At 43.7% G+C, this 13,286-nt stretch overlaps 1 protein-coding gene and 1 non-coding gene across 2 annotated transcripts; both read right to left on the bottom strand.

The window, feature by feature from the left end:
- Positions 1–7,257: 7,257 nt before the first annotated feature.
- Positions 7,258–12,798, bottom strand: LOC139568601 (cell division control protein 6 homolog). The gene is made up of 9 exons (XM_071390533.1): positions 12,665–12,798; positions 11,616–11,924; positions 11,143–11,388; positions 10,395–10,594; positions 9,962–10,116; positions 9,659–9,765; positions 9,163–9,403; positions 8,562–8,784; positions 7,258–7,811 (listed from the first exon to the last, which is right to left on the bottom strand). The coding sequence occupies exons 2-9, from the start codon at positions 11,881–11,883 to the stop codon at positions 7,581–7,583; spliced, it is 1,671 nt and encodes a 556-aa protein (XP_071246634.1). The 5' UTR covers positions 11,884–11,924; positions 12,665–12,798; the 3' UTR covers positions 7,258–7,580.
- Positions 9,030–9,100, bottom strand: LOC139568999 (small nucleolar RNA SNORD58). Its single transcript, XR_011673836.1, has one exon. It is a non-coding gene; the product is annotated as a small nucleolar RNA SNORD58 (small nucleolar RNA).
- Positions 12,799–13,286: the final 488 nt, after the last annotated feature.

The raw sequence follows: 13,286 nt of genomic DNA, 5'->3' as shown, positions 1-13,286 counted from the left end.
TAGTTACTTGCATTACTATCTAGAGAACATTTTCAGTAGTCTCTCAGCCTAAAACAGTCACATTGTCTTGAGGAATGTTCACTACATAAAATGGTTTGTGGCTCCATCTAGTGGTCTGCGGAGAAACCGGAGCCCATGCAACAAGTTCAGCAGACCTGGCTATAGCATGTTATTTTATAATACTCCATTAGCCTACAACATGTACCCTAAATGATTTCTTAAATTACAGGTGTCATTTAAGAATTGTATTCCAGATAAACATTATTAAAATGGTCTCAGGACGCTTAACTCCTAAATTTAACAAAACCAAATATTTTATTTGCTGTAGGTGAAGCAGAGCAGAAAAAGGAATGCTATTTAATTTGTGTGTTACAGATTAAAATCTGTGTGAGACTGCAATGACGACCAAAGGAATTATCAAGATAATTATAGAAAGGATGGTAACTGTCAAATAACATCCTACCAGAGCTTCAGCTAAAACCAGGTAGTACGGGACTACTGATTTCTGTATCGATTCTGCTTCTAAAACCGCAATGCAAAAATCAACTACCTGCAATGATGGAATTCTGGCCTGAGTTTCAAATTGGAGGCTGCTCTACCTGACACAGGCACACTGTCATTCCAAACCCTGGGTAAAGAGGGTCAGAAAACGTGGAGTAAAATGTACGCAGATGGGTCAGTGTACCAGAGGAGACACTGTAGAAGGACGGAGTGCCAGCCAGTCCAGATACACTCCTACTCTGTTCAAATAAGACGAGGTAGCAGGGAAAGCAATACTCCTAGCATTATGGAAGGCGATGTAACTTGTCAAAGCATCGCAAACTCCAGGACTTGTCATTACGTCCCAGCCAACAGTCCCCAACCTCTCCACTCCTGCCGATTTGTCTCTGTATGTCACTCCCATTTCCTCTCAATAACTGCGCCTGTTCAGACCCTCTTTACACAACACCTGCCAACAGCCCTGCGTGATCAGGATACAGCCGATCGCTCACAAGCATCTAATGGAGAGACCAAAGGACACGATTTATTAGTATTTTTAATTACTATCATTTAATCTTATTTCTATCCAACAAAAACATGTAAGTATTCTCACTGAATCGTGTGTGTGCAGCTTTCAAGAGAGAAATCAACATTTTCTTAAGCCAGATTTTATCCAGTGTTCTGCATCATGGTCCACACTGTCTCCTTCTTAAAACCTATTCAAGGAGGTCCGTCTCGATCCACGTAGAGTGAAAAGATAGTAACAAACCATTTGATGCTTAAAATGTGAGTTAGTTCACTTTAGTAATTTTAATAACGTCAAACTGAATTTACTAACCTGGAGTGTCTCCAATTTGCAGTTTGGACTCTCCAGTCCAGCAGACAGCAGCTTCACTCCTGAATTCTGCAAGTCATTGTCACTCAGATCCAGCTCTCTCAGGTATGAGGAGTTTGAGCTGAGAGCTGAGGCCAGCGTCTCACAGCATCATTCCGTGAGGTTACATCCTTTCAGTCTGAAGAGGAATTACGTACATGATCAACAAAAATATTTCCCAGTAGGTTTTTAATGCATTGGAAGGTGAGGTGGGACACTCTCCACGCAATAAAAGTGTACCTTTTGTTTTTATTGGAAATGTCCTTATAGCATCATATCTAATGGAGAGATTTTAAAAACACCAGGTACTCACAGAGCTGTTCTGGAGGCTGTGATCATAGGCAACAGCCTCAAAAGACCTTCTGATTTGCAGTACTTCCTTAGGTCAATCATATCCAGCTCTTCTGATGTCAGCAACACGAATGCCAAAGCAGACCACTGGGCAGGTGAGTTTGGCCTCGGAAAGACTTCCTGAGCTAAGGTAAGTTTGGATCTCCTCCGCTAGAGAATGGTCATTCAGACAGTGGAACAGATTGATGCTTCTCCTTGATGTACTTGACTGTTTCCTCATTGTTCTGTGACCTGCTTCTAATCTTTGCTAGTAGGGACCGTAAGAGAGTCTGGTTGAATTCCAGTGAGAGGCCAAGGAGGAAGCGGAAGAACAGGTCCAGGTGTCCATTCTTACACTGCAAGGCCTTGTCCACTGCTTTCTTGTGGACGATGGTTGCAGGTGTCTCTTCAGATGTTAGGTTTCTGCTTGTTCCCTGTTCAACCATGAGATTGACATTCGACAACGAGAATGTCAAACACAGACAGCGGCAAGAAACTCCTGGATGCTGAAACGCACAAAGCAGTACACCTTCTCCTGGAACAACTCACACGCCTCTCTGAAGAGCTGAGTGCACACTCCTGAGTACACTGACGCTTCTGTAACATCAATGTCACATTCTTCCAGGTCATCTTCATAGGAGATCAGATTGCCCTTTTTCCAGTTGTTCAAAGGCCAGTTTCCAAATCATCTTTGTCTTTTTCCATTTGTGAATATGTCTCAGCATGATCTGGTCTCTTTGGAAATTTCTGTTTTTTGAGCCATATGTTACAGTTCAGGAAGTGTGAATACATTTGAGTCAGGGTCTTCGGCATCTCTTGACTCGGTTTCACGCAACAGCCTCCAGAGCTGTAGCTGAAATCCAACTGAAGACTGGTATGTGGCACATGATGTCGAGGCTTCTTGAAGACTTCAGGTGTGTAATGGTTTTGCTGGCTAGGCTCTTGTCACTGATTTTTCTTCCTGGAGTACTCCTTCTGTGGGTCATTGAAGCCTCATCTCTGTCACCTGGTCAACACACTCTGGAGGGATGCGACTAGCAGCTGCTGGTCGGGAGGTGATCCAGATGTGAGCAGAGGGAAGCAGATTCCCCTGAATGAGGTTTGTCAGCAGCACGTCCACTGAGGTTGACTTTGTAACATCACACCAGGTCTCGTTGTTCTGGAAGTCGAGGGGAAGTCGACACTCATCCAGACCACCAAAGACAAACAGTACTTGTTGAAGTCTGAGATTGCGGTCTCTTATTTCCATAAAAAAGGTGCTTGAGAAGGTCAAGCAAGCTGTGTGTTTTTTTTAAGTTGAATTTGAGTTTAGGTTGACACACCGCAAGCTCACCTAAACGATCTGAAAATGACAAGGACAAATGTACTTTGAAGCATACTAATAAAGGCATAGTACGTTCAATACATATTTTTGTACATCAATCCAACTGTTTGTGGGCATATTAAAATTGAACATTTAAGATCTTACTGTTCTCCAGTGTGTCAGCGAGCTCGTTCTGGTTCATGTTCCTCAGGATGTGCAGTGTGATCTTCAGAGCCCCCTCTCTGGCACTGCTCTCCTGGTTCTCATCTTCACCGTACACCACCACCCTTCCCCTGACTGTCAGAGCATTCTGGGTGATTTGGACTCAGAATCTTCTTGAATTTCTTTAATTCACTCTTTACAAATGTGATGACTTGGTCTTCAACCAACTGGAATAGGCAAAAACAGGCCTTCATATGTAAAGAACAAACATTATTTATCTGAATGTTTAATGCTGTAATCATTTCACAACTTGTATTTCCTGGTGGGTCCTTGAGCCTTAAATACTACATACAGTAGTCAGAGGTTAAAGGTCAAAAAGATATCAATCAACTATCCATTCACTTTTAACTATAAGACATGAGCCAGCTCACCTCTGCTGCAGAACGGCCATAGGGAATGTCTGACTCTGATCTCTTGCTGGTCTCTGCACACATGACATAACACGCATCACAAGTGCTACCTTATTGATAATTATCTTCCCCCCCCAGAATATATCTGGCCGATGGTGGAATACAGAAATAGTCTGTCTAGCTCTAAGATCTAAAGCACTCCGCTTCGATCAGTAGAAATGCCTTCCTCCCTGAATTGTGTTTTAGGATGAACCATTGACCAGTCACTCTTAAAGGACTCACAGCTGAGTCCAGGGGAATTGGCTCCTGTTGGATCCTGTCAGCAGACAACTTAGACCTACAGTCAAACATAAGGGAGTCCTGACTTCATGCTTTAATGTGGAGACATAAAGATGATAAAAGAGGGAACCGTGATAAATTCTTACGCATGCCCAGTGTTCCCATTCCTGAAGTGTTCTTGAAGTTGACTGGTCCCTGTTCTTGGACAAACAGCTGTGTATGGTCTCTGATGCTGGGCCCTGTAAAGAAGCACATTCAATGTAACTCATAAAACTACAGGAAGTTGGTGATTTACTGTTTGCTTCAAAAATATTATTTGATTAGAAACAAATGAGCAGAACAAGAGAACACAAACCAGACAAGCTGTTGATCAGTAGATATATTTTCTCTCCTGAAGTTGAACGGAGGATCAACAGACATGTATGTTTGCATGATCAGACAGCTGGGTACAGGTCAGACGTCTCTCCTGTTGGATTTGGCTAAAACACAGAGACAGATCTTCAGTCTATAATATCTTCTGCCTTATCCTGGGTTGCAATCTGTTTGTGCCATCAAGCCATTCCTTGCATGCCAAGGAGTGACATGATGGCACAAACAGATTGGTACCCAGGCTACTTCTGCCTTATGATGTAATATCACTTCTGAGCTCTACAATGATCAAAATGTGTGATAGATATGCTGTTAGGAATCTGTGTCAGTCCCATACATACAATGAAGCTGGAAAGTGTTGTGTCAATTCCGTCAGATTGCCATTTTTTTAGGCGCACCCACCCTCCACCACTCTCTCCCCCGAGAGTGCTCATACTGTGTAGAGAGAACAGAATTGTGATGACAATTAAAGGCCCACTCCTTCATTTGGAAAACAACATTGCGGCAGCTCACAACTTGGTTTACTATATAATACATCACGTTCAAATGAATATCAGTAGTGTAACTATCCAAGCTAATACAGTCAGTGTTTATCATATGGCATTGCTTATGAAAACTGAGAATCATAAAAGCTGCACTACATTATAGTTGAGTTGTTCTTCCAGTGTTTGCAAGCGGGCGGTTGGTAGTTTTCACCCATGTTGAAATGGAATTTCCGCCCCGTCACACAAACTGTGTGGAACACGTTACAGGATATCGCCGCTAACTTCGCATGACAGCTTTCCGCAGTTCGGTGATTTATCAATGTTTACCATCTTCATAAATACCCATGTAGTTCAGTATTTCATTTGACTGCCATGTGGGATAAAGTAAAAAAAAGGTATCGCTATCCAGATCAGGTGGTCATGAACACAGGCATTTGGGCTAAATTTGGTGCTGACAGAAACCTACCAGTAACCATTTATGTTACAGGACATTGCATTTTGCAGGCTATAGGCTTTGGCTGTCTTTAGGTACCCATGCTGAAGTGTGAATCTAGAAGAAATAAAACACCCTTTATACCGTCACCTCCAATAGTAGGCATCTTAAGTCGGAAGTGTACATACACTTAGGTGGGAGTCATTAAAACTCGTTTTTCAAACACTCCACGAATTTCTTGTTAACAAATTAGAGTTTTGGCAAGTCGGTTAGGACATCTACTTTGTGCATGACACAAGTCATTTTTTTCAACAATTGTTTACAGACAGATTATTTCACTTATAATACACTATCACAATCCCAGTGGGTCAGAAGTTTACATAAGCTAAGTTGACTGTGCCTTTAAACAGCTTGGAAAATTCCAGTAAATGTCATGGCTTTAGAAGCTTCTGATAGGCTAATTGACATCATTTGAGTCAATTGGAGGTGTACCTGTGGATGTATTTCAAGGCCTACCTTCAAACTCAGTGCCTCTTTGCTTGACATCATGGGAAAATCCTTGGGAGCACTTTCCAAACGCCTGAAGGTACCACATTCATCTATACAAACAATAGTATGCAAGTATAAACACCATGGGACCATGCAGCCGTCATACCGCTCAGGAAGGAGACACGTTCTGTCTCCTAGAGATGAACGTACTTTGGTGCGAAAAGTGCAAATCAATCCCAGAACAGCAAAGGACCTTGTGAAGATGCTGGAGGAAACATGTACAAAAGTATCTATATCCACAGTAAAACGAGTCCTATATCGACATAACCTGAAAGGCTGCTCAGCAAGTAAGAAGCCACTGCTCCAAAACCGCCATAAAAAAGCCAGACTACGGTTTGCAACTGCACATGGGAACAAAGATCGTACTTTTTGGAGAAGTGTCCTCTGGTCTGATGAAACAAAAATAGAACTGTTTGACCATAATGACCACCATTATGTTTGGAGGAAAAATGGGGAAGCTTGCAAGCTGAAGAACACAGCATGGCAGAATCATGTTGTGGGGCTGCTTTGCTGCAGGAGTGTCTGGTGCACTTCACAAAACAGATGGCATCATGAGGCAGGAAAATTATGTGGATATATTGAAGCAACATCAAGACATCAAAGCTTGGTCACAAATGGGTCTTCCAAATGGACAATGACCACAAGCATACTTCCAAAGTTGTGGCAAAATGGCTTAAGGACAAAGGTATTAGAGTGACCACATCACAAAGCCCTGACCTCAATCCTATAGAAAATGTGTGGGCAGAACTGAAAATGCGTGAGCAAGCAAGGAGGCCTACAAACCTGACTCAGTTACACCAGCTCTGTCAGGAGGAATGGGCCAAAATTCACCCAACTTATTGTGGGAAGCTTGTGGAAGGCTACCCAAAACGTTTGACCGAAGTTCAACAATTTAAAGGCTATGCTACCAAATATTAATTGAGTGTATACAAACTTCTGACCCACTGGGAATGTGATGAAAGAAATCAAAGTTTAAATAAATCATTCTACTATTATTCTGACGTTTCACATTCTTAAAATAAAGTGGTGATCCTAACTGACCTAAAACAGGGGAATTTTTACTTGGATTAAAATGTCAGGAATTATGAAAAACTGAGTTTAAATGTATTTGGCTAAGTGTATGTAAACTTCTGACTTCAACTGTACATAAATACTCACAATATGGATGACTTGATCTTTGTGTTGATACCATTTCCAAATTGCAACTCCTCGGCTTAAACAATTGAAAGTGCACTGTACAAATAATGTGGGTAGTGTATTAAATTAGTTCATGAAGGACTTACCTTCCTTGTTTGCTTCCTCCGGCTGTTTGGTTGTAAATGGCTTTGCTGGCTGAGATATGACTTTCACTTGTGTTTTTGTGGACTGCATATTTCACAGATAGCTCATTAGTAGCAGGCAGGCCTTTAATTTATTTTGACTAAGGAAAAAGGACTACGGCTATATTTCCTCAGTATTTTGATGGGTATGCCTACAGTTTACAAAACCATTGTGTTTATTTCTGAGTTTCTTTTTTGATGCACCATGTTCAACAAAAATAGTAGGCCTCTTGCTGAATTAAAATAAGAGCGACAACTAAAAAGTTTAAAAAGTTTGTACATTCATTTATTACAACATAAATGTACATAAGGTTTTCACCCCCAAAAATAAATGAGCATTTTAAACTCAAGTTAAAAAGCAGCTGGTCAGGTTGGCTGACCATTTGAAATGTTTCCAGTCCATGTTCATCATCTGTTAATAAAAATTTTACAAATCGCTGCATTTCCCATTGTTCTGAAAAAGGAAGTCATAGTTGGATATGCGTCGCCCGACCAGAAAAAAGGGAATCAAAAAACAAAACCCACAAAAAAAAAGTCACAAATAAATATAAATCTGGGTCAGTTGATATCATCATTGGGGTGAGAGGTCATGGTAGGCCAGCGGTCAGGATGCTGCCCAGCAGGGTGCGATCCTTCAGAGCATTCTCCACATCCCTCTCCTCAATCTTCAGAGAAACCTTGGTGAGGCGAGCCTCCTTGGCTTTTTTCAGGGCAAAGATGCCCCGGCTCTCCAGCAGACTGCAGAGGGAGAGGCACTCGCCCTGGCCCACGCTGCCCACCTGTCTCTTGGCACATATACGGCTGTACACCTCATGGAGCTGAGGGATAGAGAAGAGAGTCAGACTTGAGAAAGACTGGCCTTCAGCAACTCAATGACTTTGTGGTAACCAGATCAGTGCAAGAGAAAACATCTGTAACTGTATTTTACATTTCATTCTGACTAGCTACCTAGACTTCTATGCTAAATGTACACTGAGTGTACAAAACATTAGGAACACCTTCCTAATATTGTGTTGCAACCCCCCCTGCCCTCGGAACAGCCTCAATTCGTTAGGGCATGGACTCCACAAGGTGTCGAAAGCGTTCCACAGGGATGTTGACTCCAATGCATCCCACTCCTTTGGGTGGTGGACCCTTCTTGATACACACGGGAAACAGTTGAGCGTGAAAAAACCAGCAGCATTGCAGTTCTTGACAAACCGGTGCACCTGGCACCTGCGACTATACCCCGTTCAAAGGCACTTCATATTTTGTCTTGCCCATTCACCCTCTGAATGGCACACATACACAATTGAGACATGGACTGTGTAAGGCCAAAAAATGATTTCATCTGTCATTCACACTATTTGAAGTGGATTTAGCAAGTGGAAGTTAGATTTGGCAATAAGGAATCATAGCTTTCACCTGGTCAGTCTCATGGAAAGAGCAGGTGTTCTTAATGTTTTGTACACTCTACATCAAGGTGTATTAGAAAATGATTAAAAGCAAAAAAAGCTAAATGTTCGCTCTCAATTTACAAACTTGGGTGGTAGTATCGTGTTCACACAAATGCAGTGCCCGTCTCTCACCTTGCCCAGTGGGAACTCTTTGTTCTTGCCGTTGCGGGTGAGCAGTAGCAGACAGCAGACCAGGAGTTTCTGCTGGAGGGGGAAGCTCTCTCCCTCTGAGGAGGACATGCGGTCCCCGTACACCTCCGACAGCACTCTGGCCACCTGGGGCACGCTCACACGAGACTCTGTAGTTTCTGCTGCCTTCTTTCTGTCGTCAGATTCCACGAGCTCTACAGCTCTCCTGTAACACAGAGGAACCAGCGTCATGCTACTTTCTGTTCTCAAACAAAACTTCCACCAGTTGACCCACTGTCCCCCAGACGGCGAATTAAAGCAGCCCTCCGCACCGCTCTGATTCAGAGGGGTTAAATGCGGAAGACATTTCAGTTGAATGCATTCAGTTACACAACTGACTAGGTATCTCCCTTCCCATACCAACTTTCCAAGACCACCTAGAACTAGCCATAGTAAACGCACATTTTTTCGGTTGCTCATATTTGATCTTACATTTATTTTCGTGGCCAATCCAAAGGTGTCCTAAGAAGTCAGCATTGCAACCAACATGATATTTAGTATTACTGCAGTGTATTTAAGATATTTAGTCATTTCATTCCCGTACCGGCAGATATCCAGAACTTTGCGTGCGTCTCCCGATACAGCAGACACCTTCCTGGCACAAAACTGCACGGCCGATGCGTCTATTAACCCTTCTCCGGACACCCGTGTGAGTCTGTCCTGTACGATGGCGGCGAGCTCCTGGCGGCTGTAGGGAGGGAAGTGTAACAGCTGGGGGCGACAGCGAGGCAGGGCCTGGAGCCTGGGGAGGATCCTGTCCGTCAGGTCCAGAGCGTTGGCGATACCTAGAATGGCACGACACCGACATTACACCTGCCTGCATACAGGAAGACTAAGGACAGCCCATATTAGGAAATGGCTATGAGAGTTGAATGGATGGAATTTAAATCTAGAAATGGGTAGTAGACGTGTGTATGAAGTTTTAGGGTGAAATCTAAAGATGAATTCTTAGATATTAACTAGAAATTGTAACGGCCAATGAAACGTGTATACCAGAGACGGCGTATATTGTTTTACACGGTATAGTCGGGGGTTCTTACCGATGAGACAGAGGCGGGACTTGGGCAGGTAGGGCCACTCAAAGATGGTGTAGAGAACGTCTTGGGCCTTGCTATCCAACTGGTCCATTTCATCCAGGACTAGAAGACTGGGGAGAGAAGGAGAAAGAAGGTTAATAGACTAAACTTATCGGTCAGCAAAATGTAAATCCTCTCAAATATGTGTTGTTGTTTTTTAGGGTGTAAATTCAGAGTAGTTGGACAAAGAAAACTTCAGAGTGAAAAGCAATTTTCTTCTCTTTGCAAACGTGATTTAAGTTTTAGTTCAGGGTTATAGATACTCACACAGTGGGCCCTGTGCTGGTCAGCAGTCTCTGCAGCTTGGTGTCGGTGTGGCTCCCGGAGGCCCCCAGCTTCTCTGCCAGCAAGGGGAAGATGGCGTGGGAGCTACGTAGAGCCATACAGTTGATCACCACTGTCTGAATCTCCTTCAGCTCATCCTGGATCAAGAGAGGAAATAGTTAAATTCATGTAACAGAAATCAATGGGGTTACATTTACACAGGGTTCAGGGCTGTACACAAGGGGTGGAATTAAGTGATTCTGCACCTTATGGTAGAGGTGCACGGTCATATTAGAGTATTGGGATCCACTCAAGATACATCACTAGGCCAATGAATGTTGGAATCCTGTCAAGGCAACAGATCCAATGCTAGGCTAACGCTAACAATTAACCCATCATTAACAAAGCGGAGGCTAACGCGAACAGTGGCGCTAACCTTCATCTCCTGCAACACACAGTTGAGGCAAGCCGTCTTGCCGGTGCCGGGGGCTCCAGAGATGTAGAGGCTGGCCGGGCGGGCCTTCAGGGCCTTGTCCTCCAGGAAGGAGCGGATGGAGGACCTCTCAGCCTCCCGGGATAGCAGGCGCTCTGGGACGGCCGTGTGGAGGGCCTGCTTCACACTATGGAACTTGGACTCTGGAGAGGGACCGGAGAATGGGTTAATAGTCTGCCTTAAGTCTATATGACGTGAACATTTAGAATAATGAGCAAATCAAATAAAGGCACACATTTCTCTTTGGAGTTTAACGCTTTTCATTTGCACATGAGAAAAAGGTACGAGGAAGAGAACGTGAGGGAGGAGAAAAAGGTACGAGGAAGAGAACGTGAGGGAGGAGAAAAGGAAGAAGAGGAAGAGAACGTGAGGGAGGAGAAAGGGTTACGAGGAAGAGAACGTGAGGGAGGAGAAAGGGGTACGAGGAAGAGAACGTGAGGGAGGAGAAAGGGGTACGAGGAAGAGAACATGAGGGAGGAGAAAGGGGTACGAGGAAGAGAACGTGAGGGAGGAGAAAGGGGTACGAGGAAGAGAACGTGAGGGAGGAGAAAGGGGTACGAGGAAGAGAACGTGAGGGAGGAGAAAGGGGTACGAGGAAGAGAACGTGAGGGAGGAGAAAGGGGTACGAGGAAGAGAACGTGAGGGAGGAGAGAAGGAAGAAGAGGAAGAGACCGTGAGAGACATGTCTTACTTTCCGCAAAGAGGCGGACCCTGGGGGTCTTCTCTGATCGGGGACATGATGGGCTCCCACTGGGGGTCTCATGCAGTCTGCTGGGGGAGGCCCTGGGGCGGGAGAGGGGGGTCAGTAGTCTCCTCGGGGATCTAACAGGGGAGTTCTCATCCAAGCCCAGCTTGCGGGGGGAGGACAGGTTAAGGCGGGTCTGTTTAGGAGGAGAGCCCAGTAGGTTGACACTGAGGTTACAGCCATTTTCATCTCCTGAGAAACACACAGAAGACGGATGGTTAGGTTAGAAACAAGATGTCTATCTTTAATAGCACGTCACGTTTGTGTCAAGAGTTGAAATTATTCCTTAACTTTGAGCATGGTGGTTTATCGGCTTAGACCTTGAACAGAATATGTATAAACATTTTTTTTATCACAAACGGACTAAAGTTTGAGACAGTGAAAGACTTTCAAAGTTCTGTATAATAACAATCCCATACCTGTGCGTTTGCGAGGGCTGAGGGGTATTCTTGGGGTCAGCCTTGGGCACAGAGTTATGCCTTTGAGGGCCACGGGCCCGTGTGAGAGTGGCGTTAGCTGGACCCTCTCTGGAAGGGACTGCGGTTTAGAAGCCTCCACGGAGCAGAGGGACTGGGTCTCCTTCAGCTGGGATGTGCTCTTGGAGGGGGTGCTTTTTGAGTCAACCCTAGAGGACTTGCATCTGGGGAACTGGAGGATGGGCTGAGCCTGGGAACGTGTACTGGGCATCTTCGTGGTGAGCACTTAGCGTCCAGACCGGTTTCAAAAGACTGAGGGGGGGAAGAGATAAAGGTCAGCCATTGTGACAACAACCATGAATAGATAGACAGCAAGAAAAACAATTGTCTTATGTTCAAGAGTGAATTGAAATGAGTGAATACAGAAGAGGTACAGAAGCGCTTAATAGTAAATGACGTTACAATACCATCCATCCTAGCGATCAGGCCTACCCTGATCGAAGTAGTTATAACATTAACTTGGGTGGAAAATACTATAACTGCTAAGCATGACTCCCTCGATTTACAAGTGTGTGCTGTCTTCGTATACGTCTTTGTGCCGTTGTTGCACTGTTGTAAATCGACATTACAAAAGGTTAGCCCGAATGTTCGACTGTATACTGGCTATGCAACAAACAATTAGGCCATTTCCGGGGCCATCAGAATGGTGTGAATTCTCAGTAACTACTGTATCTGAAAACTCAATGGCGACAACAATACGTGTCCTCATTTGTGGCGCCAACAGCACAAATATTTTTGACACTGAAATGGCGTAAAATACCACAATCAAAGAAAACAGGACATATATTTATTGCTTTTTTCGACAAACTGTTTTTTGTATCTGACTAGCTAGTTAAACTTGACTGATAATAATCCCCCCAGTATGCTACGGAAACTCGCTCGCAATATATCTCCCCCCAAATTCTGACAAAAAAAATCTAAATTATCTCGTCAAATCCAACGTAAATGCTACAAGTTTCCACGTTATAAACATGCATTGAAAGTAGTGTTACCTTATTTCAGTTCTTGATTAAGTAGTATTCGGGCTAGTCGTCTAGATGGATTTCGTGTAATGTCTCTGGCGCGCTCTAGTCTGTCTGACTGACTATGAAACAAAACTTGCGCCAAATGTCTCCACAACTCCTCCCCCAATCAGCTGGACTTCCCGCAGCTAAGGTCTGATTTGTCCTTCTTGTGTCATTTTGTTATTTCCCAGGCTCTCATTGGTTCATCTTCGATTGTCAGGTAGCGTCAGTGTCTACGTCACACAAGTACATGGTGGCGGGAGTTTCAATAATATATATTTTGGCGGACTGGAAATTTCCCGGGAAATTCAGCATTGTCTGGTGTAACATTTAACACAATATTCTCTGGTCTTGTTAATAACTTGGTTTCAGTTTGAGAGAATTACTATAACTTCTGCATATGTGCTCTGGTATACGTATCGATTTTTTATTTTTATTTAAATGATGCATACATGTGTATAACTGAAAAAACAACTAATTTGAGTTCTTTATGTTTCTGTGTAAGCTATTTCAAAAATTATTGTTAACTTCCACAATAAATTACTGTAAATTGCACCTGCAAGAAGCTTAAAAGATGGATGATAGAGATGGTGATAAAGAGTCAAATACA

The sequence above is a fragment of the Salvelinus alpinus genome, chromosome 2 (genome assembly GCF_045679555.1).
Source record: "Salvelinus alpinus chromosome 2, SLU_Salpinus.1, whole genome shotgun sequence".
Classification (NCBI taxonomy): domain Eukaryota; kingdom Metazoa; phylum Chordata; class Actinopteri; order Salmoniformes; family Salmonidae; genus Salvelinus; species Salvelinus alpinus.
Note: the sequence above shows the minus strand (reverse complement) of the source record. Positions and strands in the feature narration are given on the sequence as shown.